Source organism: Marmota monax, unplaced genomic scaffold (genome assembly GCF_021218885.2).
Source record: "Marmota monax isolate L192 unplaced genomic scaffold, Marmota_monax_Labrador192_F-V1.1 WCK01_AAM20220418_F8-fsc00008, whole genome shotgun sequence".
NCBI classification, from domain to species: domain Eukaryota; kingdom Metazoa; phylum Chordata; class Mammalia; order Rodentia; family Sciuridae; genus Marmota; species Marmota monax.
Window position 1 is genome coordinate 28,361,848 of NW_026694432.1, and position 24,289 is coordinate 28,386,136.

The 24,289-nt window shown below is 51.0% G+C and overlaps 1 protein-coding gene across 1 annotated transcript in view; it reads left to right on the forward strand.

Moving 5' to 3' along the window:
* Window positions 1-23,471, forward strand: part of Zbtb17 (zinc finger and BTB domain containing 17) — a 33,159-nt gene extending 9,688 nt beyond the window's left edge. Inside the window, exons 2-15 of the mRNA XM_046469054.2 lie at window positions 17,834-18,040; window positions 18,533-18,721; window positions 19,381-19,521; window positions 19,769-19,894; window positions 20,268-20,509; window positions 20,589-20,731; window positions 20,817-21,117; window positions 21,459-21,546; window positions 21,635-21,751; window positions 21,835-21,955; window positions 22,151-22,281; window positions 22,601-22,810; window positions 22,917-23,006; window positions 23,085-23,471. Of these exons, the coding sequence (XP_046325010.1) occupies window positions 17,834-18,040; window positions 18,533-18,721; window positions 19,381-19,521; window positions 19,769-19,894; window positions 20,268-20,509; window positions 20,589-20,731; window positions 20,817-21,117; window positions 21,459-21,546; window positions 21,635-21,751; window positions 21,835-21,955; window positions 22,151-22,281; window positions 22,601-22,810; window positions 22,917-23,006; window positions 23,085-23,368 (2,390 nt within the window). The 3' untranslated portion in view covers window positions 23,369-23,471. The remainder of the gene's footprint in view (window positions 1-17,833; window positions 18,041-18,532; window positions 18,722-19,380; window positions 19,522-19,768; window positions 19,895-20,267; window positions 20,510-20,588; window positions 20,732-20,816; window positions 21,118-21,458; window positions 21,547-21,634; window positions 21,752-21,834; window positions 21,956-22,150; window positions 22,282-22,600; window positions 22,811-22,916; window positions 23,007-23,084) is intronic.
* Window positions 23,472-24,289: the final 818 nt, after the last annotated feature.

Sequence of the window (24,289 nt, forward strand, 5' to 3'; positions counted from 1 at the left end):
TTTACGACTTTCATTATTTCTCCTTCCTTCTTGCATCGTATACTTTCCTTCTGGATCACTTTTCATCTGCCTGAGGAATATCTTTTATAATTTATAAATTTGGGCTGTTAAAAAAAATAGATTTTGAACTGTCGTCCATCTGGGGGCTGGCTAATGGTTACACATTGGTGGGGAAGCTTTTTCCCTCCTCCATTCAGTGCCAGGATAGGAGGCAGTTTTCTGTGCAGCCTTCTTCCCACCGAGGTCCCGTGAGACCTCCTTCCTGGTGGAGTGGGGCGTTCCGCTTGCTCAGTTCCGTGAATGCTCTTCGTACCCAGCCTCCAGAGCGCCCCTTGCTCTCTAGATTCCAGCCTTTTAGTTTCATTTGACCTCTCTGTATTGCTTACTGATTTGGTATTTCTGTGATGCATTTACAAACGTACTTTATAATCGTTTCTTCAGCTTCTGTAGCTGTTAGCTGTGGGTAAGAGTTGGCCCTGGCATGCAGTGCTTCCAGAAACTCAGATGTTTTGTGGTTTTAATTTTGTATTTCATTTGGTAGCAGCAAACTCTAAATATCAGATTTTATATTTCATAACACTCATTAGTACAAGGAAAGGGGTTAGCAGGTACCTGTTCATGGCAGAATTTGCCCTTTGGGGACTGATTAAGGATCTGTTGAGCCACGAAAGTTTTGTTCTTCAGTAGAAGGAGCACAGTTTTTAGAGTATGACAGACTTGGCCATGAATCTGGGCATGGTGGCAGATCTAGGTCAGGCCACAGCCTCTGTAAGCCATTGTTTGCTCATCTGTACAGTAGGGTGACCATGCTAATGCCACCTTCTTAGGATCACTGTAAGCACTGTTGAGGTGGCACGTGCGTGGGAAGCGTTCTGCGGGTCTGTTCCCCAGCAGCTCTTGCAGTTGTTCTCTTTGTGGTCTCAGTTGGCAGTGACCTCTCCACTGCCCTTGGGAAACAGGAGCCTACAGATTTCTCTTGCTAGTCACTTCCTTTGAGTGTTTAGTATGGGGAGCTTATTACTAGCAGAGCCGAGAGCCGAGTTTTCTCAGGGCACGGTCACACTGTTCCACCAACATTTTTTTTTTAAAAGAGAGAATTTTAATATTTTATTTTTTTTAGTTTTTCGGCAGACACAACATCTTTGTTTGTATGTGGTGCTGAGGATCGAACCCGGGCCACACGCATGCCAGGCAAGCGTGCTACCGCTTGAGCCAGCCCCCACCAACATTCTTTTACAGGACTCATGATGTCTTTTCTCTTTCTCTTTCCCATTTGCTGGGGATGGAACCCTGCCTCAGCCTCTTGAGTAGCCTGGTGTGAGTAGCTTTGTGTGGACACGGCCTTTCTGGGTTTCAAAGGCCTTTTGTATTTCAGGGCTATTGCCCTGTATTTACTGCATGGGCTAGAAACATTCTCTTCACATTGATATTTGTGTTCAGGAAGTTGAGAAGAGTGGAAATTGAATGAAACTGCACATTTAGGTTTCTAGTCTTTCACACCCTAAGCATAGTTTGTGGGTCTTCTGCCAGCAGTCTTGCTCACTGCAGCAGCCCCTAACTTGACCAACCTGCCTGTCTCAGAGCAGGCATGGTCCTGGAGTCTGTCTCAACTCTCTCCTGCTCTCATTGTTTTAGGACCAGGAGCTAGGCAGCACATGGGTGGTTTCTGAGTTTCTCTCAGAAGCTTGCACTTCAAAGTGGCAGGCTGACAGAGTGCCAGGGTTGCAGGTCACCCACTGCAAGGCTTCCCGCAGCTTAGGGGTTCATAGGTGGTGGGGTTTAGAAGGCAGAGGTCAGTAGCATGGTTAGTTCCAGGGCAAGTATGGAGGCCCAGCCTCTGCTTATCTGTAGGGCTACCATATTATATCATCTGCATCATCTGCATCTGATGAGCCCTGTGCCTTATAGAAATTATTGGAAATTGAGACATCAAGTTCTTGACCATTTTTTTATGTAGGTGTAACTTAAGGTTTTGAGATCCCCAAAATATTTAAGATATCTTTTTACTTGTTTAGATTTCCTAATCAGGTTTTTTTTTTTGTGTGTGTGTGTGTGTGTGTGTGTGTGTGTGTGTGAGTGGTGCTGGGAATTGACCCTTGGATCTCACACATGCTAGGCAAGTGTTCTACCATGAGCTATACCCCTAGTCTTTCTCAGTTAAGTTTTACAAAATCTTTACTTAGTTTAATCCTGTTTGGAATGATAAATGTAACATTTGATGTTGACATCCACCATATATTTCATAGTTGGTATTTATGTCCTATGTAGTTCATGTTCACAGTTGGAAGTCTTTCATACTGTAGGAAAAATTTTAAATGAAAAAAATCTGCTGGGTACTAGGTAAATAGCTAATTTTTTATTGTCATTCACATGATATCTACTATACTTAAAATTCATATCTTTGTAATCTGTAATCTCACTAAAGAAAGCATTCATTTGTTCAGCGTTTATTAAATCTTAGCACTTGAAGGACCTTAGCAGTCACCTAATCCTAATGAGGATACAAACTCAGGGAAAGTCAGTCGAGGGAAGAGCATGTGTCACGTTGAAGTCCTTCTCCATCCATTTCCAGTCTGTATTTAACCTCCTTTTTTCTTTGGCTTGGCTTCTCCATCCGCCACAGGACTTGTGCCTCCTTTGGAATTGCTGTGCTCTCTCTCTTTGGGATTGTCACGCTCTGTCTCCTCAGTGAAAACCTCATTACCGTGGAGCCAGGAGAGTGAGCATCCCTTGGGCCTTTTCCTGGTCTCAGTGCAGGTGGAAACTTCACCTGAGATGGGCACCTGGACCTGATGAGATTTTTACATCCACATTTGGAAGAGAGGATAGGATCAGAGCAGCAGGTTCCCATTGCTGGCATGGGTAGTAATGATGACGACGGCCAGGAGCCACTCCACCATATAGGAAACTTCCTGTCATCCCCATCTTATAGGTCACCAGTCAAGGTTCGAGGTGCACGTGCTCTTGCCTGAGGTGCTCACCTATCCTGGGATGGACAGGTGGAGGCTTTGGCTGGTGCTGGGGCTTGTGAGCCTGGGGTGTACACGGCTCCCGGCTCCCAGCATCACAGGGCTTCATGTGGGCCTGAAAACGAGGGTGCCACCTGTTCTCTAGGGGAGTCCCCTGAAGGCATTTCTACTCAGAGTTTCCTAAGTGACACATTCTCTGCAAATCGCACTTTTCTATTTCCTCTATGAGAAATTTTTTCCTATTGATAAATTTTTAGTCACCAGGTCTTGTAGAAAATGTCTTAAAGGATTTATAGTGGCTAGAAATGAAGGACTTAGATCCCTGACTCAGGGTATTCTCTCTGTATCTCTTTTCTTCCTTCTTAACATCCTCAGTTTTAATTTTCCAATAGTATGTACAAGTGGTAAAACAAAAAAGTGCATTACCGTTGGCTCCTGCGCCCTCTGGAGATGTGGGTGTGGGTATCTTCTCTCAAGTGTAAGTCAGAGCTGTGACTCTTGGCCTGGCTGTGGCCTGGACAGCAGCGTGGCCAGCTTCTGTGAGGAGGGAGCTGACTATCACTGAGGGTGTTAGAACCCCCGCCGGAAGAGGCACTTGGCCTTTGCGGGTCATGTGGTCCTCTGTGGGAGGCCCCTCTTATAGGCTGCTCAGACCCATGGAAGAGTGTGTTGAGTTCTAGGTCCTGGCTGGACCCTCCCAGTGCTAGTGGGGCAGGAGTGGGACACTGTTGTTTTTCCCCTCCCAAGGGTCCAGTGCTGTGGGCATCCCAGCCTGCTTGTGTGCTTCTGATCTCCACTCTGCTTTCTGCTCACCAACTGCAGAGGACGATCTAGCTCTGGTGTGGCAGTCACACCTGCACCTGGTCCCCCCATGTGCCCACCAATCTTTGTCATGCTCCTGCTCCGTGGCTCATGCCTCCCCTGCCTGCACAGCCTTGGTGCTTTGCTCACACGTCTCTTTAGATGCAGCCAGGTGCCATGTCACCCGCTCATCAGATTGTCTTTCTCCTGGGCGGATGGTCCCAAGGGTGAGGCTCAGCCCTTGCCGCCTTCTCCTGCCGGGCTGCCTTTGCAAGGCTTGATGGGGTGTTGTGGGAGGTGAGCCCTGGCTTCACTGGCTGAGCACTCCCTCGAGTGCCTGGTTCGTTCTGCTTTATGGGCTCACCTTCCCTTCACTGCAGGCCTGTGTGAAGGCGCAGTATCTGGCTTCACTCTTGCCAGGCCTGGGCAGACTTCCTGTTTGCCTTTCGTCTTGGCGAGTGCTCGGTCATCATCTTTTTGTGGTTTTCCTGTTTTATGGGTGAGCCATCTAAAGCTCTTGCCTGAAGTCACTCGTTCAGGTACTAGATAGAGCAGGACTCCGGCGCTCGCCCTTGGATCCCGAATCTGTTGATCTTTTCCCTTCTTCATCCAGTGTCTGCGCCCTTCACTGTCTGCACGGGCTGGCCTCAGCAGAGCTCGACTCTTCCATGGAAGACTCCCCCAGTCTTCCTCAGCTCGGCCAGCTGCTCAGGCCCGATCCTCCAGGTCCCCACGACTCCTTCCCTTTTCTCCTAGTCCATGTCGACTGGGTCAGCTAATGATGTTGGTTCAGCCAAACACAACCCTGATCCAAGCACTTCGGTTGCCACCTGGGTGAGGGTGCCACCATCCACCATCTCTTGCACCCACTGCAGTGGTCTGTGTAGCTTTCCTGTCTCCACCCTGGCCCCCTTGTAGTCTCTCTCCTGCTGCAGTCAAAGTGGCCCTTTGAAAATGCCACCATTGTGTTCTCAGCTCTCCCAGGGCCTTCCAGTGCACTGAGGGGAAAGTCCAGTCCAGAGTGCCCCTCAGAGCTGGGAGCCCTCAGCCCTCTGTTGCCAGCGCTGACTCCCTCCCCACCTGCCCCCTCCCCTCTCAGCTTGCTCTAACTTTCTCCACAGCACCTGGGAGATCGAACATACTGTTTTACATATTGTATGGACTTCTTACTGTCTTCCCAGTGAGGCTCACAGTCCTCACTCAGCACCTCAGACGAGCTGAAGAAGCTCTCCCAGTGCTTGTGCAGCTTGGTAGTCTTTGTTCTGCTCTTTATGTGGCTGCAGAGCCCCAGGGGCAGCGCAGCAGATGGGAGTAAGGATGTCACCCTCTGGCCCTCTGTGTGCTGGGAACATCTCCCACCTACCATGTAGAATCGTTTCTCAGGTGGCCATCGTCTTAGTCTGTCTTGTGTTGCGTATAATATTGCCGCAGTCTGGCTGGGCACACAATCAAGAGCCACCACACAGCTTGTAGATTCAAACAGCAACTCTTTATTCCCGAAGTCACACCAGCCGTCTACAATCACTTCTGGGGAAATCCACGTTCTCTGCCCAAATCCAAATCCACTGGCCAAATCCACGTTCTCTGCCCAAATCCACCTTCTCTCCCAAATTCACCTCCACTGGGCTTCTATCTCCAAAATATACTGTCTGAATCCCGTGAGAACTCAAGGGGAACTCAGGCAGCAGGATACGCCCTATTCCCAGCAGGAATAATCTTAAACCTTAAACCTGGAACCTAAACTGGGAACGCCCTAATCTGCCTTGGTCCTTGAGCAAGGTCACGTACATTCAATGTCACTGCAACATGGGGTACGCTGGCAAGGAAATTGTCATACCTACTTGGGTAATGGCTCCCAGCATCTCCCCCCTTCTGATTAATTAAACAACAAGCAATGTGGCTTAAGGACCGTGCCTGGTAGGTTGTCCAATTCAACATATGGTTCTTACCCGTCATGGGAAAAACTGACCTTTAGGCGTCAGCCTCCTGTCTTAGGTTGATACCACTGCAATTGGATCATACCCGTCACTGACTACCGGTCCAACATAAGCCATTGGCCCCCAAATTTTAGACCATCACTAGCAGAAGGGAGGAGGATACAGAAATGCCACGACACCAAGCCAATTGACGGCCCCTTGGGAAAAATTGCATCACTGGTGACACCATCAGCAAAGATATGTCAGCACTACCACAATTCGCTGCACCAAACGATAGTTACATAGTCCAGGCAAGTTCTGCAAGCAGTTCAAAGCAGAGGAATCTATCAATATGTCCATTTCCTCCCAAAATCCGTTTCCTCCCAAAGTAAGTTGACTCTTTGAGCATTACTTGTTGAGTTCTTCACCGGCACTGGGATGGAGATAGGAATTCTGGCAATGATGCTAAAGAGACATTATCCTGAAAAGAATTATTAAATATAATGAAAAGGAAAGGTGAAAGTAAACAAACAGATCTGTTAACCTACTTTAAAAACAATCCTTAACAGCCTTTTACCTAATTTAAATTAGTAAACAAACAGATCTGTTAACCACCTTTAAAAACAATCCTTAACAGCTGTTTACATAATTTAAATTAAACCATTTAAATCACGTGAATAAAAAAAATAATAATAATTCGGATCCATTTTTTCATGAGCGCTCCTCATATAAGAAATATGGACATACGCACATACAGACATACAACACAAAACACAAGAGTGTACACAAACGTACAACACATAAGAAAATAGTAAAGGCCTTGTAGCTTTACCTAGGTGAAATCTCCATTGCAATGTTTAAAAACTCCACAGTCAAAAAATAAAACTGATCAGAAAAACATTAACCTAGGTTTGTATGAGCTCAAAAAATAAAAATAGAACCTTATGATGTGGAAAAATGCAATAATAAAATAGCTATTGAAAAAAGCATCCTGGTTAATCACTGTCGCAGATGTAAGAATGGCCAAGCTGGAGCTCTGGATATCAGCTGTTATGGATTTGAGTCAAATCATCTTCTTTTCGATCTGTAGAAACTGTTTTAGTTAATCTCTCTGGAATCCAAATGGGCTGCTGTTCTCCCTGTGGAAAAACACAAACAGACCCCCAACTCCAGACAATCACTGGGTCAGGACCTTTCCATTGTCCTGTTAGAATATCTTTCCAAAGTACTTTAGGCTTATGTACATTTTTTGGATACATATGCCTTTCCGCAGCACTAAGTCCTGAAGAATCCAAATTTTAAAAGTTTAGTGTAAAAAGGGTTATTTTAAGTTTATCTTTGGGGCATATACACCCCTTAAAGATCCTTTTAAATTTAAGTCTTTCAAAAGCATTTTGCCTTAGTTTTTAGAATTACTTTAGTCCTTTTAATTTTTTGATGTGGTTTTAAACCAATTTCCTTCTAGTTTAATGTTTTCTAAATTGGCTCTTGTCTATAAATTTTAACACCCTCATCTGAGACTTCTAATTTCTGCACCACCAGAAATTAAAGTTGATGGGCTTTTTGAAAAAATTACTAATAATCTCCTTGTTCTTCTATTTTATCCAATATTTGACTGTAAACTTCTCTCTTGTACCTTTTTCTATCTTGAATGTCTGTATCTAATAGTTGTCTTAGCTTTTTGCATTTTCTGTCTGAAATACCTTACTTGACATTTTCAACCATTTTCTATCTTATTTCTATCTTCTAGTTTTTTTTTTTCCTAAGGTTTGTATTTTTACCCTTAGTTGCTTATTTTCCTCCTAGTTTTTTTTTTTTCCTATTTTGTGGGTTTAAAATTCTTGTCTTCCTACATTTTTTTTTATCTTTCTACATCTTCTTTATCTTTTTTCTTTTTAACTTTCTATACTTCTGTCTTTAAAGTTTTTCACTTTAAATTTTTAATCTTCTTTATCTAAATATCTTTTATCCTGTTATCTTCCCATTTTTTAAGTAATGCCTTTAAGATTAACTAGGCTTCGAATGATGCAATAAAGCAATCTTTTTTCCGCCATGAAGGTATCTCGACCACCTTCAATTTAACCTTTTAAAGCCTTCCAATTATCATCTATACTGTACTTTTAAATGTACTTTTTCACCACCTACAACTTCACTCTTTTAAACGAGGCTTAGATTCTGTTTAAATCGCTTTAATGTTAGTTTACATGGCTGCCCTTCAACCAAAGGCTTTTTTTTTAACTCCATTGAGAAGCTTTGTCTCAATCTGCCATGTACAAATACCTTTTTCTTCTTTCTTCCTTTCTCAAGCTTTTAAAGTAAGTCTAGTTTCCTCAAAATCTTTTTTAAATGGCATTTTACACCTTTTTACTTTACCACACACAGATTATCTCATCTAGATAACATTTCTTTTTCCTTTAACCTTTTATATTAAAATATATTTCCACATCTTGAATTTTTTTCTATCTCTTTTTTAGCCATTAACCCTTTTTATAAATTCACATTTTGAAACAACCCTTATAAAATTTCTGATTTAGACAAATTACTCCACTTTAATAAGATGAAAGACTTTCATGTTTTTTATGATACTATAATACTATAATTGAAACCCAACTGAAAATTTTTCTACTCTTTGTATATAAATTACACATGATAGAATCTTAACACTTAGTAACCTTGTTTTAGCAAAGACACAGACACAAAGCAATATTAAACTTTTTCCATTCACCAATTTATGAAAACACACATAATGTTTAAATATATTACCTTATGGAACTTAATAAGTAAAGAGTACTTGATTTCATATTTAGTGGCTGATATTTTAACACTTTAGCTTTGTAAATTAATCAGATGTCTGTAAAAACCAAGATCTTAGACAAGTGTAGTAAACAGAACTAGCCATCTCTTTCTTGTTGAAGAAAAATCCTTCTACAGGATACCATGATGGTCCCATTGATATACTTAATAACTCGTCTTTAAAAAGCCATGGGCTACATTTTTGTATTGTATCAACATATGCCCTAATTGTTCTTGGTCTTACTGGGGTGCCTTCTTCCTCTAACAATTTCTCTTGCTCGGAGGCGAACAACTTCAAACCTTGAGTCAACCATTTTCCCCAGTTTGCCTGAGAAAGTTCTAGGAACAGGCAACTTGAAATAAAAACAAAATAAATCAAAACAGGAACACATTGTTTTTTGAATTGATCACCCATTCTCTCGCCTTCCCTCAGGGGTGAGCAATTTCACTTACCTCCAAGCTTTAGAAGTTCCACGCACGGGCCACCAAATGCCGCAGTCTGGCTGGGCACAAATGCCGCAGTCTGGCTGGGCACACAATCACGAGCCACCACACAGCTTGTAGATTCAAACAGCAACTCTTTATTCCCGAACTCACACCAGCCGTCTACAATCACGTTCTGGGGAAATCCACGTTCTCTGCCCAAATCCACGTTCTCTGCCCAAATCCACCTTCTCTCCCAAATTCACCTCCACTGGGCTTCTATCTCCAAAATATACTGTCTGAATCCCGTGAGAACTCAAGGGGAACTCAGGCAGCAGGATACGCCCTATTCCCAGCAGGAATAATCTTAAACCTTAAACCTGGAACCTAAACTGGGAACGCCCTAAACACGATTATCTTAAAACTGGGAACACCCTAATCTGCCTTGGTCCTTGAGCAAGGTCACGTACATTCAATGTCACTGCAACATGGGGTACGCTGGCAAGGAAATTGTCATACCTACTTGGGTAATGGCTCCCAGCATAATATACCACAGTCTGGTGATTTAAAAACAAAAACCCTCACAGTTCTGGAGGCTGGTGAGTCCAATATCAAGGTGCCAGCATCTGGTGAGGGCCTCCGAGTTGCAGTTTCCTGTGCAGAAGTGGGAAGGAAATGGGGGTGCAAGACTGAGGAGGGGTGCCGGGCCTCCTCCTTTCTGCCAGGAGCCCACTCCTGCTGTAACAGCATTGATCCAGCAGGAAAGCAGAGCACCTTCATGACCTGATGGCCTCTTAAGGACCCCTCCTCTTTATACTTTGACCTTGGCAGTTAAATTTCAGTGTGGGTTTTGGAGGGGGCAGACATCCAAACCACAGTGCACATGGATGTGCTTGTGATTGATAGCTCAGAAGTTCATTGTTAGAGTGGATTTTGTCAGTTCACTTGATTAACAAGTACCAAAGCACAACTGTCATTTCTTTTTTTTTTTTTAACACTTGTTTATTTTTTTATGTGGTGCTGAGGATCGAACCCAGGGTCTCGCACGTGCGAGGCAAGTGCTCTACCTGAGCCACAACCCCAGCCCCCACAATTGTCATTTCATAAGGGTCTAGGGAATGTTGACATTGAGTTACACAACTCAAAAAGGCCTGCTCTCTGCTCTCTTCCAGGTCTGTTTGTCACCTCCATCTGTAACTTCTTTAGAGCAGGGTCCTGGATTAGTGCTCTGAGCAGCTGTGAGGGAGAAATAAGCACCCACACCTGACAGTGGGCTTTCTATGCTGGCAGGAAGATGAGGTGGCACAGTGTCATTTCAGGCTCTCAGTACTTGTGGCTGGGGGTGAGGGGAGGAAAGCTCAGATGTGTCCACGTCCTACACAATCTTAATATAAGAAGAGTGTTTGCTGGGCAACCCACTAGGCTGGGTTGGCTGCTGTTTGCTTCCCTGCCAGGTCACACCTAAAGGGAGAGATTGTCACCTGGGTGGGTGGTGGATTGGGTGGGTAGCTTTCAAGGTCACAAGGCTGGCTTGGAACTTCCATTTCCTTGGCTTGAGTTTGTTGACCCACCTGTATTTCTAGAAGATCAGGAATGCCAAGTCATTGGCAGCCCAAAGGTGACTTCTCCCACCTGCTCTCAGGTTCCTCAGGGCACTTGGACAGGCTTGGCTGTGTTCCTGTGGAGGCTGGAGCTGGGCGTGACCTGTTGTGGGAACCAGAGGCTATGGATGTGAAGCTCAGCATCTTCTTGTGGTAGGCCAGTTGTTTCCTGGCCTAATGGTGCCCCTTTGTGTGGCAGTTTGGCTGAGTGCTTGCTAATAATCTGGGTAATGTTTCATGTTTGAAAGGTGTCCACTCGACTCCAGATGGAGCTGCGCTCTGTGGGGTCTCTGCGCACTCTGGGGAGGTCGCTGCACACAGAGCGCTTAGCAGAACAGCTGCTTGATGTAAAGTGTCTCCCAGCAGAGAAAGTGGCTCTGAGTGGCTCTTTGCTCAGCACCTCCTCCCTGGACTCCCTCCCTCCCTCTTTTCTTGCTAATGGTGTTCTGGGATTTTTCCCAGATTGCATTTAGAAGGAATAATGGGTTATGATTATGCCTTTCTAACAGGGTGGAGTCATCATACAGTTATTGACTACCCCTAAGGCATCCGGTATAAAAGGGACATAGAAATCATCTGATAAAGTCTTTGGCCTTATAAAAGAAAATTGCACTCTTCATCTCTTGCCTCCTGGTGACAATAGTTGGTTGAGTGCTGGCAACACACCAGGCCCTGGGTCCTGTACCTGACTTTTTACCTATGTTGTTCTTTTGTTTTTTTGGCACTGGGGATTGAGCCCACAGGTGCTATACCACTGAGGTATGTCCCCATCCCTTTTTGTTTTGAGATAGGGTCTTGCTAAGTTGCGTAGGCTAGCCTCAAACTTGTGGTCCTCCTGCCCAGTTTCCCAGGTAGCTGGAATTACAGCCATGCACTACTGTCAAGTGTTGGTATATACAAATTCTTATAAGCTACCTCAAGCTGCTGACAGAGTGAGGAGGAAGGGAGAGTAGAGGGCCTCCTCATTGACATGTAATCTCTTCCTTTCCTGGCTGTGCTTTTTTTTTTTTTTTTTTTTTAAGTGACTGGGGATGGAACCCAGGGATACTCTACCACTGAGCCACATCCCTAGCCCTTTTTATTTTTATTATGAATCAGGGTTTTGTTGAGTTGTGTGGGGTCTCACTAAGATGCCAAGGCTGACCTTGATCCTGCCATCCACATTTCTGAGCCTCCCGAGTTGCTGGGATTGCAGGCATGTTCCACAGTGACCAGCTACCTCCATCTTTGTCCCTGTAACAAATGTGTTAAATCCTCCCGCAGGCCACTTGTTATTGGAGACACTGCCAGGGCCTGCCTATGGTAGGCTGCAGGCGGAGCTCCAGGCCTGCTGCTTCCCAGAGGCAGCAGTGTGGAACTTGACAGCTCACTATGGCTGCAGTCTTAGTTTTCTGGTGTCCAGAGTGTGCCCTGCTTGGCCTTGTTCTTTTGGGCATGTTGAGGACACTCTAAATGCCATTTTGTTACTGGAGGGACCTATTGAACTGCGTGGAGTGGGTTTCATGATCCAAGTGGAACCTTCCTCACAGGTAGTCTGTGCGTGGTTTGGGCCTGAAGGCAAATGAGGCGGTTCAGCAGCACCATGCCCAGGCCCCACCCAGGTGCACCTTCTCTGCTGTTGTAGCTCTGCTGAACTTCACCATCCTGCAGCTGCTGGGCCCTGACCGGAGCAGCTGGTCTTTGCATGTGGCCCCATGCCATGGCTGGAGCAAGTCTGCAACTGAACTGTTTTTTCATTGAATTTTGAAAGGTCTGCATATGAAAGTGCACGGAACGTACAGGTTGAGTTTATTATTATTATTTTTTTAATTTAAATTATTTATTTATTTTTTAGTTTTCGGCGGACACAACATCTTTGTTTGTATGTGGTGCTGAGGATCGAACCCGGGCCGCACGCATGCCAGGCGAGCGTGCTACCGCTTGAGCCACATTCCCAGCCCCAGGTTGAGTTTAAATTATGCATTTAGATATCCAAGCAAAGTAACAGAATGTGCCCAGTGCCTCAGAAGAGCCCCACTGCCCTTCTCCAGCAGAGGGGCCCTCCTATGGATTGTGGTTGATTGGTCCACTGTTTTGACTGCTTTGCCGTCTGTTTCAGTTGTCCCTTGATGCACAGACCTCCCAAACTTAGTGGCTTAAGCCATCAGTGATTTATATTTCTCACAGTTTGTGGGTTTCCTGGGCAGTTGTTTAACATCTTGGGATGATGGTTGAGGTCATTCATGCGACAACATTTGGTGGGCATCTGGACTGGGAGGTCCAGGAAAGCATCTTTCTCATTCCAGAGCCCTGGTGTATCGCATGGCCTCTCCGGGTCAGGGTCTTCTTCAGAGCTACTGCTCGTGATTTCCAACAGGAGAGCTTGGGCTCCCCAGCAACATGGCAGCCAGGTCCTCAGGCACCTTAAGATCCAGATCTGGTTGTACCCTATTTACTAGAGTCCTTGCTGGACCCATCCCAATTCCATAGGAAGTGAGGGGGCCCTGGCAGGGATGGAGGAACAGAGTCAGGGCCCATCTGTCCATGTCTGAATTCTCTGATCAACAGAATGTCCATTGCGCCTGTCTGAAGACACACTGAGGTGTCCCTCAAATGCGTCCCAGAGAATTCTTCATGAGGTCCCCAGGGCTGGGTCCAGTCACGCTGTTGGTCATCAGGAGAGCACCCAGCTCTGAACCCTGCCGTCTGGCCCATTAGTCAGGGATAAAAACTGAGCCAGTGGAGGCGGCACTGGGGAATGGTACTTGATTGCAGTCAGGACTTAGCATCGAAAAGTCACGTCAGTCTGAGTGGCTGAGGTTCCTGGGAAGCCAGGTGTCATTTGGGGGCTCTAAAGTTTTTTTTCTAATTGGTTATGCATGCCAGCAGACTGCATTTTTGACAGTATACACAATTGGGCCACAACTTCTCATTCCTCTGGCTGTATGGGGACGCATTTTCTGCATCTAAAAGGAAGACATGGGGCTTGAAAGGCTCTAGGGTCTTTTTTCTTTTAACTTCCAGTACAAAGGGTCTTTTTTTTTTTTTAACTTCCAGTACATTTATTATAAATCTGCTTTTTAAAAATTCAGTAGTATTTCATATAAATGAAAGAATCAAAATTTTCAAGAATCCTGAGGCAAATTGTTTTAAAAAGATTTTTTTTTTTGTACCAGGGATTGAACTCAGGGGCACTCAACCACTGAGCCACATCCCCAGTCTTATTTTGTATTCTCTTTAGAGACAGTGCCTCACTGAGTTGCTGAGGCTGGTTTTGAACTTGAGATTCTCCTGTCTCAGCTTCCTGAGCCTCTAGGATTAAAGGTGTGTGCCACTGCGCCCGGCAAAAAAGAAAACATTCTCGGGACTGGGGTGTAGCTCAGTGGCAGATCACTTGCCTAGCATGTGTAAGACACTGGGTTCGATCCTTAGTACCACATAAAAACAAATAAAATAAAGACATTTAAAAAAATATTCTTTCAACAAATGAGCCACGATTTGAGTTTAATTTTTTTAAATCGTTCCTCCATTTTTAAAAATTTGGTCTTTTTAGAGCTACATGACAATAGAGTGTATTTTGACACATTATATATACATGGAGTATAACTTTAGAAGTACTTTTGACTAGCACCCACATTTATCACCAGTCAAGCAGGAGAGGAATGTGGGGGTCCCTGCACCTGTCCTTGAGTGAAAGACCTGCATTCCAGGGTGGCTGGTGGGTGCAGCCTTCTGATGGAGCAGTCTCGTCACTGTCACTTAGAAGGACAGCAGGCCTGGTAGTGTGGGGAGTGACTGGCTGTTGATCTTATTCCTGTGGCTTTGGTTTGAGGTGACCCTTCATGCATGCACCCAGGACAGGGCTACATATGCTCTTGGTCCTGTGCGTGACCCATCATCTTTGCCGCTCTGCCCTTTCCCCTGCCTCTCTAAGCTTGGCTGTCCTGGTGTCCTCCTGTGAATGGCCTGTGGATCCGGAGGTGGGTTGCTGCCTAGTCCGCTCAGCCCCTCTGGGAGAAGGACCAGGTCAGCAGCATCTCACCTTCCCTGGTGTGGCCTGGGGGAGGGAGCTGTTCAGTTGTAGAGATCACTGGGCTGCTTCTGCAGGTGACATCATTTGGATATGGCTGCTGTCACACCATGGGCTCCTCACAGATGTGCTGGGCATCTATTTGAGCTGCTACTCACATGAGCCTGCTGTGTCTTCTCTCCCTGTTTGACTTCTCTCCTCTCCTGCCATCCCTTCCCTCCTCTTGCTTCTTTCTCCTCCCTTTTATCCATTCCTCTTTCTCTTCTCTGTCTTTGACTCCTTGTAGGTGTCTCTGTTGGAACAGCCTTGGAAGAATCAGATGCCTTGCTTTTCTCCTCCTGACACCCGCATTTGGGGAGAATCCCACCTCTGGTGGGCGTTCTGCTGTGAAGGGCGGGCTGGCGTCAGTGCGCAGTGGTGTGTGGGTCACGTAGTTATTTTAGTGTATGTGCACCAGGAGGGAGGGAGGGAGTTAGAGGGACAGGCCACCAGCCACCCTATCCTGGGAGCCTCTACTGGTCTTCTAAAAACAAGGGCACACACCTAGCTCCCCCGCTGGTGTTTCAAGCTCAGGAAGGCAGTTTGGCTGGGCTTTGACATCTTCTCCCCAGGAGCTCCATGTGAGACCACAAAAGCTCATTGCAGCATTGGGTCCCAGACAAGCCAGCAGGCCTTTGCTCCTGTGGCCAGCAGTCTCTCTGTATATCTTCCTGGCAAGGCAGGCCAGTTTCCTGCTGGAGGGTCCTTCTTTCCTCAGGCCCCAGCCAGTGGGACCTCGGAACCCCTGTGTCCTATAGGGGTTTTGCTGCTGCTCTGCAAGAGTTTTGAGCCCGGGAGACACCGCCTCCCAGCCCAGTTTTCAGGTCAACTCCTAAAGCCAGGCCTCCTGCATGGAAAGCTGGGTGTGGGCCTCATGTACAAGTTGTGAAGCTGATTGAGGATTCTGCCCTATGTGGACCCTCGTTTCCCTCTTTCTGCACTTGACAGGTGGTTTACTTGGGGCTCCTGGAGGAGGGAGAGGGTGACTGGGATCTGAGACCAGGACTTGCTCACACACCTGCACATTCCTGTCTGTTAACATGCCTGTTCCACTCTCAGGTCAGCATGGCCCGGGCCTGTCCTTGCCTCCTGCCTTTGGTTCCATGTGCCTCTTGCCTGTTGTGTACCCACAATAGGTCCTGGCCTCAGAACTCCAGCAAGAGCACTTAGCCTAGAAACTGGATATCGGTTCTTTACCATGTCTGAAGCTCAGGGCCAGTGCAGCTGCGGTTCTCCCCTGCATTCCTTCAGGTCACCAGCGGGAGCTGGCTCTTCCCAGGGATTGAGGAAGAGGTGCCTTTACGAGATGTCCTAAGCCTGCAGAATGTTTGCCCTCACTGGCCTGTGCAGCCACGGCTAGTTTGCTTTGGGGAGGTCTCAGCAAGCATGGAGGCTGGCTGCCACCTTTTGCCTTCAGGCAGCCTCTGACTCTCCCCTGAAGATGCTTCAGCTCCAGCCCAGGCGTTGCTGGGAGAACTGGTAGGGTCAGAGCAGGGTCCCTGCCTGTGTGAGGGGACAGAGTGGGTTGTCCAGGTCTTTGCAACTCACCACTCAGGCTGTGATGCTGTGCTGTGGGCCCCTCCCAACTGCCATGTTTTTGCCTCATTTGTTGGGTGATGCCCTGAGCTCAGGAGACATATTCTGTTTGGTTCTTTTGCAGAGCTGGGAGTTGAACCCAGGGCCTCACACATGCTTGGCAAATGCTCTACCACTGAGCTGCTGCATTGCAGCCTTTGTGTTTGTTTTTTTTGACTGGAAATTGAACCTGGGGTGTTTTAGCACTGAGCCCCCTCCCCAGCCCTTTCTGGTTTTTTGAGACAGGGTCTCATTAAGTTGTTGAGGCTGCCTTCAAACTTGTGATCCTCCTGCCTCAGTCTCCCGAGTCACTGGGATTACAGGTGTGCACTGCCACAGCTGGCACATACCCCTACTTATGAGGTTTCCAGACACCATGGAGTGAGTGGCCTCGGCCTCTTGCAGCACTGACTTGTGGCTTTCGGAGCAGCTCATCCCAGCAGCCAGCCACACATGGTCCCCGCAGCTCCAGGCTGCAGCACAGTGACTCTCCCGTGAGGCTGGTGTAATGGGAACAGCCAGAGCTGCCGCACCCCCGCAGAGAGCCCTGAGGTTCCTCACCTGCCCAGGAGCAGCTCTGACAGACGTGTCCTCTGCTGGGTTTCAGACCCGGTTTTGGAGCAGCTGGTAAACAACCATCAGCACTGTTGAGATCCTGGGCTGGCACCACAGCCTCCCTGCTCATCCATACAGTGTGGGCGCAGTGGGTGCTGGGTTTTATTTTGAAACTTTCCAAAATTGTTCCTTTCTAGAAAGGAAGCCCTGCTTGTTTTTCCTAGTAAATTGCCGGTCTTGAGGTGGACCCTGCAGCAGTGCTGGGTGGCAGGCGAGCTAGTTTAGATACTTATTTAGTCATGGTTTGTGCAGCTCATGATAATTGGGCTCCAGGCCAGGGAATTTTTCTGAGCACATTTCTTGAGATGGTTGTGAGATTTCCAGGCATTAAGTGAGGCCCTTGACAGAGGAACTAGCCAGGCCAGCAGCTCTTAGGATCACGATTGGAGTTCCAGTTTCTCCTGGGAAAGTCAGCAGGTCAGAGGTTTCTGGTGGCAGGTGACTCCTCAACCTTATGTAGTTCCCAGAGTCTGTGAATCAGAAAGGTTGAGCAAGCCCTGCTTAGAGGGCCCAGCTCTGCAGGGCAAGGGAGCTTGCCCCGAGCCCGTGGGTGCGGTCGGAGAGGGACTGAGCTCTGTACCTAGTCAGTGCAGAACTAAAAGGATAAGTGATACAAGGGCCACCTTGTTGTTTTCCCAAGACATTTCACTTGTCTGTGACAAAACACAAAGTAGAAGGGTCTTAAGGCTAAATGGGCCCCGTTGGACATCCGTCTTTTTCTGAGATTTTGTGGTAATATTCTTTTCGTAGAAAATGTTAACCTGACCAATGTCCTTTCTTCGTTAAAATCACAACAGCAGGGTTTTGTTGTTTGCTTTTGTGACTCTTTAACATCATCATCTGGTAGGACACAAGGATAGTGTTTGGTGTTGGACCCTGGGTGCTTTCTGGTTTGGAACATCCCTGTTTGGTGGACCTGGAGTAGGGAGCCTCTGCCCATCTCGACTCAGCAGAGAGCCAGCCCCATCTCGGGAGAAGCATCTCGCCCTGGTTTCATTCTCTATCTCCTCCCCGAGTCTCATCGGGCAGCTTGGTGGGGTGAGGGTGTTGGCGCCTCTCTCGGTGCTAACAGAGGCCCTTGGCATCCTGCAGCCATGGACTTCCCCCAGCACAGCCAGCACGTCCTGGAGCAGCTGAACCAGCAGCGGCAGCTGGGGCTTCTGTGTGACTGCACCTTTGTAGTGGACGGTGTTGACTTCAAGGCCCACAAGGCAGTGCTGGCAGCCTGCAGCGAGTACTTCAAGATGCTCTTTGTGGACCAGAAGGACGTGGTGCACCTGGACATCAGTAACGCGGCAGGTACCCCACAGGGTCAGGGCGACTTGTCGAGGACTCCTTTTGTGCTAGGAGTGGGGTGATAGTGGTGCCAGGGAGGCCAGGACGCGGGCTGGAAGTAGGCCTTGGGATTGAGGAGGGAACGGGTCCTGGTCTGGGCTCCCAGCCTGGCATAACAGAGCGAGGGGTATGGGGCGAGGTGTTACCCTCCCGTTTTATGGAGGTAGCAACTGAGACCTGCAGAGATCAGGAGCCTGGCCTGGAGGTTAGGTGGCGGTGGTGGCAGAACCCCAAGGAAGCTGATGCTGACACAGGTAGACCGGAGAGTCCTCCAGCGGTGAAGTGCAGTGCCTGGGCCTAGAGCGTGCAGGGTGGCCTTCCCACCCTTTGTCCCCTCTGGGAGGCTGTCTGCTGGGCTGACCCCAGCTGCCCACCCTCCAGCTCAGGAGAAGGCGATGGCCTGCTGGTGTCTGCCTTGAGGTGGGTCTGTGACAGTGGCTTTCCTATCTTTGGCAGGCTTGGGGCAGGTGCTGGACTTCATGTACACAGCTAAGCTGAGCCTGAGCCCCGAGAACGTGGACGATGTGTTGGCCGTGGCCAACTTCCTCCAGATGCAGGATGTCATCACAGCATGCCATGCCCTCAAGTCACTCGCCGAGCCGACCACCAGCGCTGGGGAACATACAGAGGCCTTGACCGCGGAAGGTCAGAGTACAGGCAGCTTGTTATGAACAGGCAGCCTGAGACTCTGGCTCTCAGTAAAGCCTGCCTCCAACTCAGGGTCACCTCCCTGGGTCTCAGTTTCCTCATCTGCCCTTCCTCCACTGTGGGGAGCTGGTGAGCGTTGGCTGCAGTTTTGTCTGAGAAGGGCCCTCTGCTGCCCTGTCCAGTTTGTTGCCAGCAGGGGACAGGGAGCCACCTAGGTGGCTGCCCGTGCACGTGGGTGGGGCTTGCTCCCACGCCTCCTCCCACGCCTCCTGCAGCTGCCACCTCCCACTTTATACTCTCCCCTGACATCCTCAGAAGCCCTTGGCTGTCTGCTGTGGGCCAAATGCTCTACACTTTCAGGGGACCTTGTTCCTCTCCCATGGTCAACATCCTACTTACACAAGGGGGCTGTCAGTCGGTGCACCCCCATAGGCAGAAACTGCTGCTGCTGTTTTCCCAGTGCCCGCGGGTGGCCAGGCACAGCACTGGCGCCTGGGGAATGATGTGTCCAATGACCACACTGACTAAACAAACCACTGTTTAGATGTGTCCCCAGGGAGGACCCAGAAGAGCTTAGCAAGTTCTGGGATACCTGACCACGCCCCCCAGGTGGGCACTTGGTGGGAAATGGCAAATCTGTCCTGTTCTATCTCCAGGAGGGGACAAGAGAGCCAGAGAGGAGAAGGCTGCTGCCGCCACGCTGAGCAGGCTGGACCAAGCAGGGAGCAGCCCACCTGCAGGCCCAGGGCGAGAACTCAAAGAGGAGCGGGGCGGCCAGGCTGGGAGTGCCACCAGCGGTGAGTTGTGATCTGGGGACCAGCTGGCTGCCTGGTGGGAGATGGTGGGCAGCAGGAAGTCAGAAGGCTATCCCATCCCCTGCCAGCAGCCTGGACAGGGACAGGCTTCCGCACTTCTAGAGTCCACCTCCCCGACAGACCTGTGGCTTGTGCAGTCTGTCCGGCCAGGCAGAGTTACCACAGCCACCCCCAGGGCCCTTAGACGGATTGTCTTAATCCAGCCTCTGGTGCTGTCCCCTCCCCCCAGGTGCAGAGCAGACAGAGCGGGCTGATGCGCCTCGAGAGCCCCTGCCCGTGGAGCTCAAGCCAGACCCCACGAGCGGCATGGCTGCTGCAGAGGCTGAGGCCGCCTTGTCAGAGAGCTCGGAGCAAGGTACCCTCCCCACTGCCCCCCCCCCCCCCCCCCCTTGCAGCGCTGCCTCCAGCCTCGCTCTCCTTATTCGTGGTCCCATGTCCTGGCAGCTCCTATCAGCACAGAAGTGTTGGGGTGCAGCCTTGGAGTTCTGCTCCCACAGCTCTGGGCCCCACTCAGTGTGCCGCTGTCCTCCCACCAGTGCTGTTGGCTAACTGGGGCCCACATCTGCATCCCCCAAGTAGCAGATGGCAGGCCACGGACCCTAGGTGCTGAAGACGTTTCCTTGCCACTCCCAGATGCTCCCAGGGCCCCTGCTAGGTTCCTAGGCGGGACTGCGAGGCCAACCCGGGAGGCTCTTCTCCGTCTGCTTCAGCGCTGCCCTTCTCTGCAGAAATGGAGGTGGAGCCGGCCAGCAAAGGAGAAGAGGAGCGGGAAGAGGAGGGCACGAGGCCAGGGGTGGTGAAGGAGGAGGGGTCTCAGCTGGAGAATGGAGACGCCCCGGAGGAGAATGAGGAATCAGCAGGCACAGACTCAGGGCAGGAGCTCAGCTCAGAGGCCCGGAGCCTGCGCTCAGGCACCTATGGGGACCGCACCGAGTCCAAGGCCTACGGCTCCGTCATCCACAAGTGCGAGGTGCGGGCCGCGGGTGGTGCCAGCCCTCCGTCGCGCTCCCGCTGCAGCCCCTCACCACGCCTTCCCGCTGCGCCCGCAGGACTGTGGCAAGGAGTTCACGCACACGGGGAACTTCAAGCGGCACATCCGCATCCACACGGGGGAGAAGCCGTTCTCGTGCCGGGAGTGCAGCAAGGCCTTCTCGGACCCCGCTGCGTGCAAGGCGCACGAGAAGACGCACAGGTACCTGCGCCGCCTCCCCACTGTCCAGGCTGCGCTCTGGGCCCCGTGGGCGCGCCCCTCCCTGACTGCGCCTCCCACCACCCAGCCCCCTGAAGCCCTACGGCTGTGAGGAGTGTGGCAAGAGCTACCGGCTCATCAGCCTGCTGAACCTGCACAAGAAGCGGCACTCCGGAGAGGCGCGCTACCGCTGTGAGGACTGCGGCAAGCTCTTCACCACTTCCGGCAACCTCAAGCGACACCAGCTGGTGCACAGCGGGGAGAAGCCCTACCAGTGCGATTATTGTGGCCGCTCCTTCTCCGACCCCACGTCCAAGATGCGCCACCTGGAGACCCACGACACTGACAAGGAGCACAAGTGCCCTCACTGTGACAAGAAGTTCAACCAGGTGGGCTGCTGGAGCCCCCTGCTGATGGCGCGGAGCAGACAGGGCCAGAGGGAAGCTGCCAGGGTCTGCAGAGTGGCTGTCCCAGGAGGGTGCGCCCGCTGCTCTGTCCAGGCAGCCCGAGGCAGGTGGAGTCTGGCGGGGTTTAAGTCAGAGCCAGCCGGGTGGCGGGCGTGTCCTTTCACTGCTGGGACTTGGAACATTCCATCTGGCTTGAGAAGACAGGGAGCCACTCCAGCCTGCTGAGAGACCTGAGTTTTAGTGGTTCCCTATGGGAGGGGAAGGGGAGGGGATCAGAGGCCAAGTGCGTGGGGTGGCCCTTCTGACCCCCTCCCTGGGTACAGGTGGGGAACCTGAAGGCCCACCTGAAGATCCATATCGCGGACGGGCCTCTCAAGTGTCGGGAGTGTGGGAAGCAGTTCACCACCTCAGGTAGGCCCAGGGCTGCCCTGGCTGCCCTCACAGCCCTGCTCCTTGGCCCCCGGGCCCCATGCCAGGCCTGCCATGGGTCTCACCACAGGGAACCTCAAGCGGCACCTTCGGATCCACAGCGGGGAGAAGCCCTATGTGTGCGTCCACTGCCAGCGACAGTTCGCTGACCCCGGTGCTCTGCAACGGCATGTCCGCATCCACACCGGTGGGTGAGCAGCCCCTGTGCTGTGGGGGCCGGGGTGGCGCGCACAGGTGGGTGCTGATGCCTTCCCCTGCCTCTGTCCTCAGGCGAGAAGCCTTGTCAGTGCGTGATGTGCGGCAAGGCCTTCACCCAGGCCAGCTCCCTCATCGCCCACGTGCGCCAGCACACTGGGGAGAAGCCCTACGTCTGTGAGCGCTGCGGCAAGAGGTGCCCCTCTCCCCCATGCCAGGGCGCTGCCCACAGTGAGGGGGTTCTGTTGGGAACTGGGCAGAGTGCCACCCCAGCCCCAGGCTTTGCTCCCAGGGTCCTGTCTGATCCATATGTGGCCAGAGGCCTCTCAGTCTGGCTCCCCAGCCCCTGGCTTGAGCAGATCAATCTAAGTCCCTCCCCTTGGCCCTACAGATTTGTCCAGTCCAGCCAGTTGGCCAATCACATCCGGCACCACGACAATATCCGCCCACACAAGTGCAGTGTGTGCAGCAAGGCTTTTGTCAACGTGGGGGACCTGTCCAAGCACATCATCATCCACACTGGTGAGCATGTGCCCACCCACCTACACATCTCCCTGCTCAGCCCCGACTTGCAGGTGGGATGGGTGAGAAGGGGGGACCCCCGGATCCCAGCCTTGGCTGCCGGCACTTGCTGCCGGTGGCCCTGGAGGCAGTTTAGTTGAAGTGTGGACCCCTTAGAGCTTCCAGTGGGCCAGTTGCTACTGGAGGAGGCTGTCAGCTTGGTGGCCACCCCAGAGCTTCCTGCTGGACAAGACAGGGCTGCAGGGGAAGCCGAAGCCTGGACCCCCCCCCCCCCCCGCTGCCCTCCACGACGGCAGGAGCGAACCTTGCCTCCCCCCAGGAGAGAAGCCTTACCTGTGTGACAAGTGTGGCCGCGGCTTCAACCGGGTGGACAACCTGCGCTCCCACGTCAAGACTGTGCACCAGGGCAAGGCTGGCATCAAAATCCTGGAGCCAGAGGAGGGTGGCGAGGTCAGCGTGGTCACTGTGGATGACATGGTCACGCTGGCCACTGAGGCACTGGCAGCAACGGCCGTCACTCAGCTCACAGGTGTGGGCCGTGGGCAGCAGAGGGTAGTCACCTATAGCTTGCCTTGGGTGGCAGCAGCGGGCACGTCTCTGGCCTTTGCCTCAGGGCCTGCCCATTCTGTCCACAGTGGTACCAGTGGGGGCTGCGGTGACAGCTGATGAGACGGAGGTACTTAAAGCCGAGATCAGCAAGGCCGTGAAGCAAGTGCAGGAGGAAGGTGAGGGGGCCGCCCAGGGTGTGAGCCCCGGGGAACCAAGGGCCCTGCCCACCCTGACTGCCGCCCCCACCTCCACAGACCCCAACACCCACATCCTCTACGCCTGTGATTCCTGCGGGGACAAGTTCCTGGATGCCAACAGCCTGGCTCAGCATGTTCGGATCCACACCGCCCAGGCACTGGTCATGTTCCAGACTGACGCGGACTTCTACCAGCAGTACGGGCCGGGCAGCACGTGGCCAGCCGGGCAGGTGCTGCAGGCCGGGGAGCTGGTCTTCCGCCCTCGGGACGGGACTGAAGGCCAGCCTGCAATGGCAGAGACCCCACCCACAGCTTCTGAATGCCCACCGCCTGCTCAGTGAGCAGGCAGCCCTTCTCTTGACTGTTTATTTAAGGATGGATGGCACCCTGGAACTGGAAAGGGCGGCCCATTCCCTAGAGAGAATAAATTTGATTATTTTCTAATGCTGCCTGTAGGTCCCTGTTGGGGTGGGCCGGTGCTGGCAGCTGTGGCTGATGCCACAAGAAGGCTGTGCCACAAGAAGGCTGCACGATCCAGGGACCAGCTCTCTTCAAAGAGCCCTGCTGCTCCTCCTATGGAGCATAGCCAGGATCCGTCCATGCCCAAGCCAACTGCCTTGTCCACAGTGGGTGGAGCAGCACACAGGGCCGTGACCCCAGCAAGCACCACTATGGCCTTGCTCCCCTCGCCCAGTGGTTCAGCTGGGGAAGGGGCCAGTGGGAAGGACCACAACTGCTCACAGAGACCCAGGCGACCAAGAGCCCAGTCTATGGTCTCAATGGCTTTGTCTCCTGTGACCACGTCTGTTGGGCCTGCCCTTGGGTTCTCTCAGCCAGGCAGACGGAAGAGCCCTTCCTCCCAGGACCACGGCCCCTGCCTCCAGACCCCAATACCCACATCCTCCGCGCCTGGTTTTCCCCTGTGTCAAAGTCTGAAGTGCCTTCCGCATTACCTGGGAACCATTTGGGGCCTTGATGTTTCAGTGGTGTCTGCACCACAACCTTGGAAAATTTGTTCAAGTTCAGTGTCCATGACAGGCAGCAAGGGGCAGAAGAACATGCTGGGCTCTGTGCTTGCTTCACAGTATTCGTGCCAGAGCTGGGAGGCCAGTGTCATCCTGTGGGAACAGTTTACCTGCCTGAATCAGGGAAGCCTCCACCTGGAGGGACAAAGGAGCAGGGGAGCAATGCTAGCAGGGCTGCCCATTCTTCCTGGTGACAGGGAGGCCCCTCTCCTGGGGTCACCCACAGCCACAACCAAC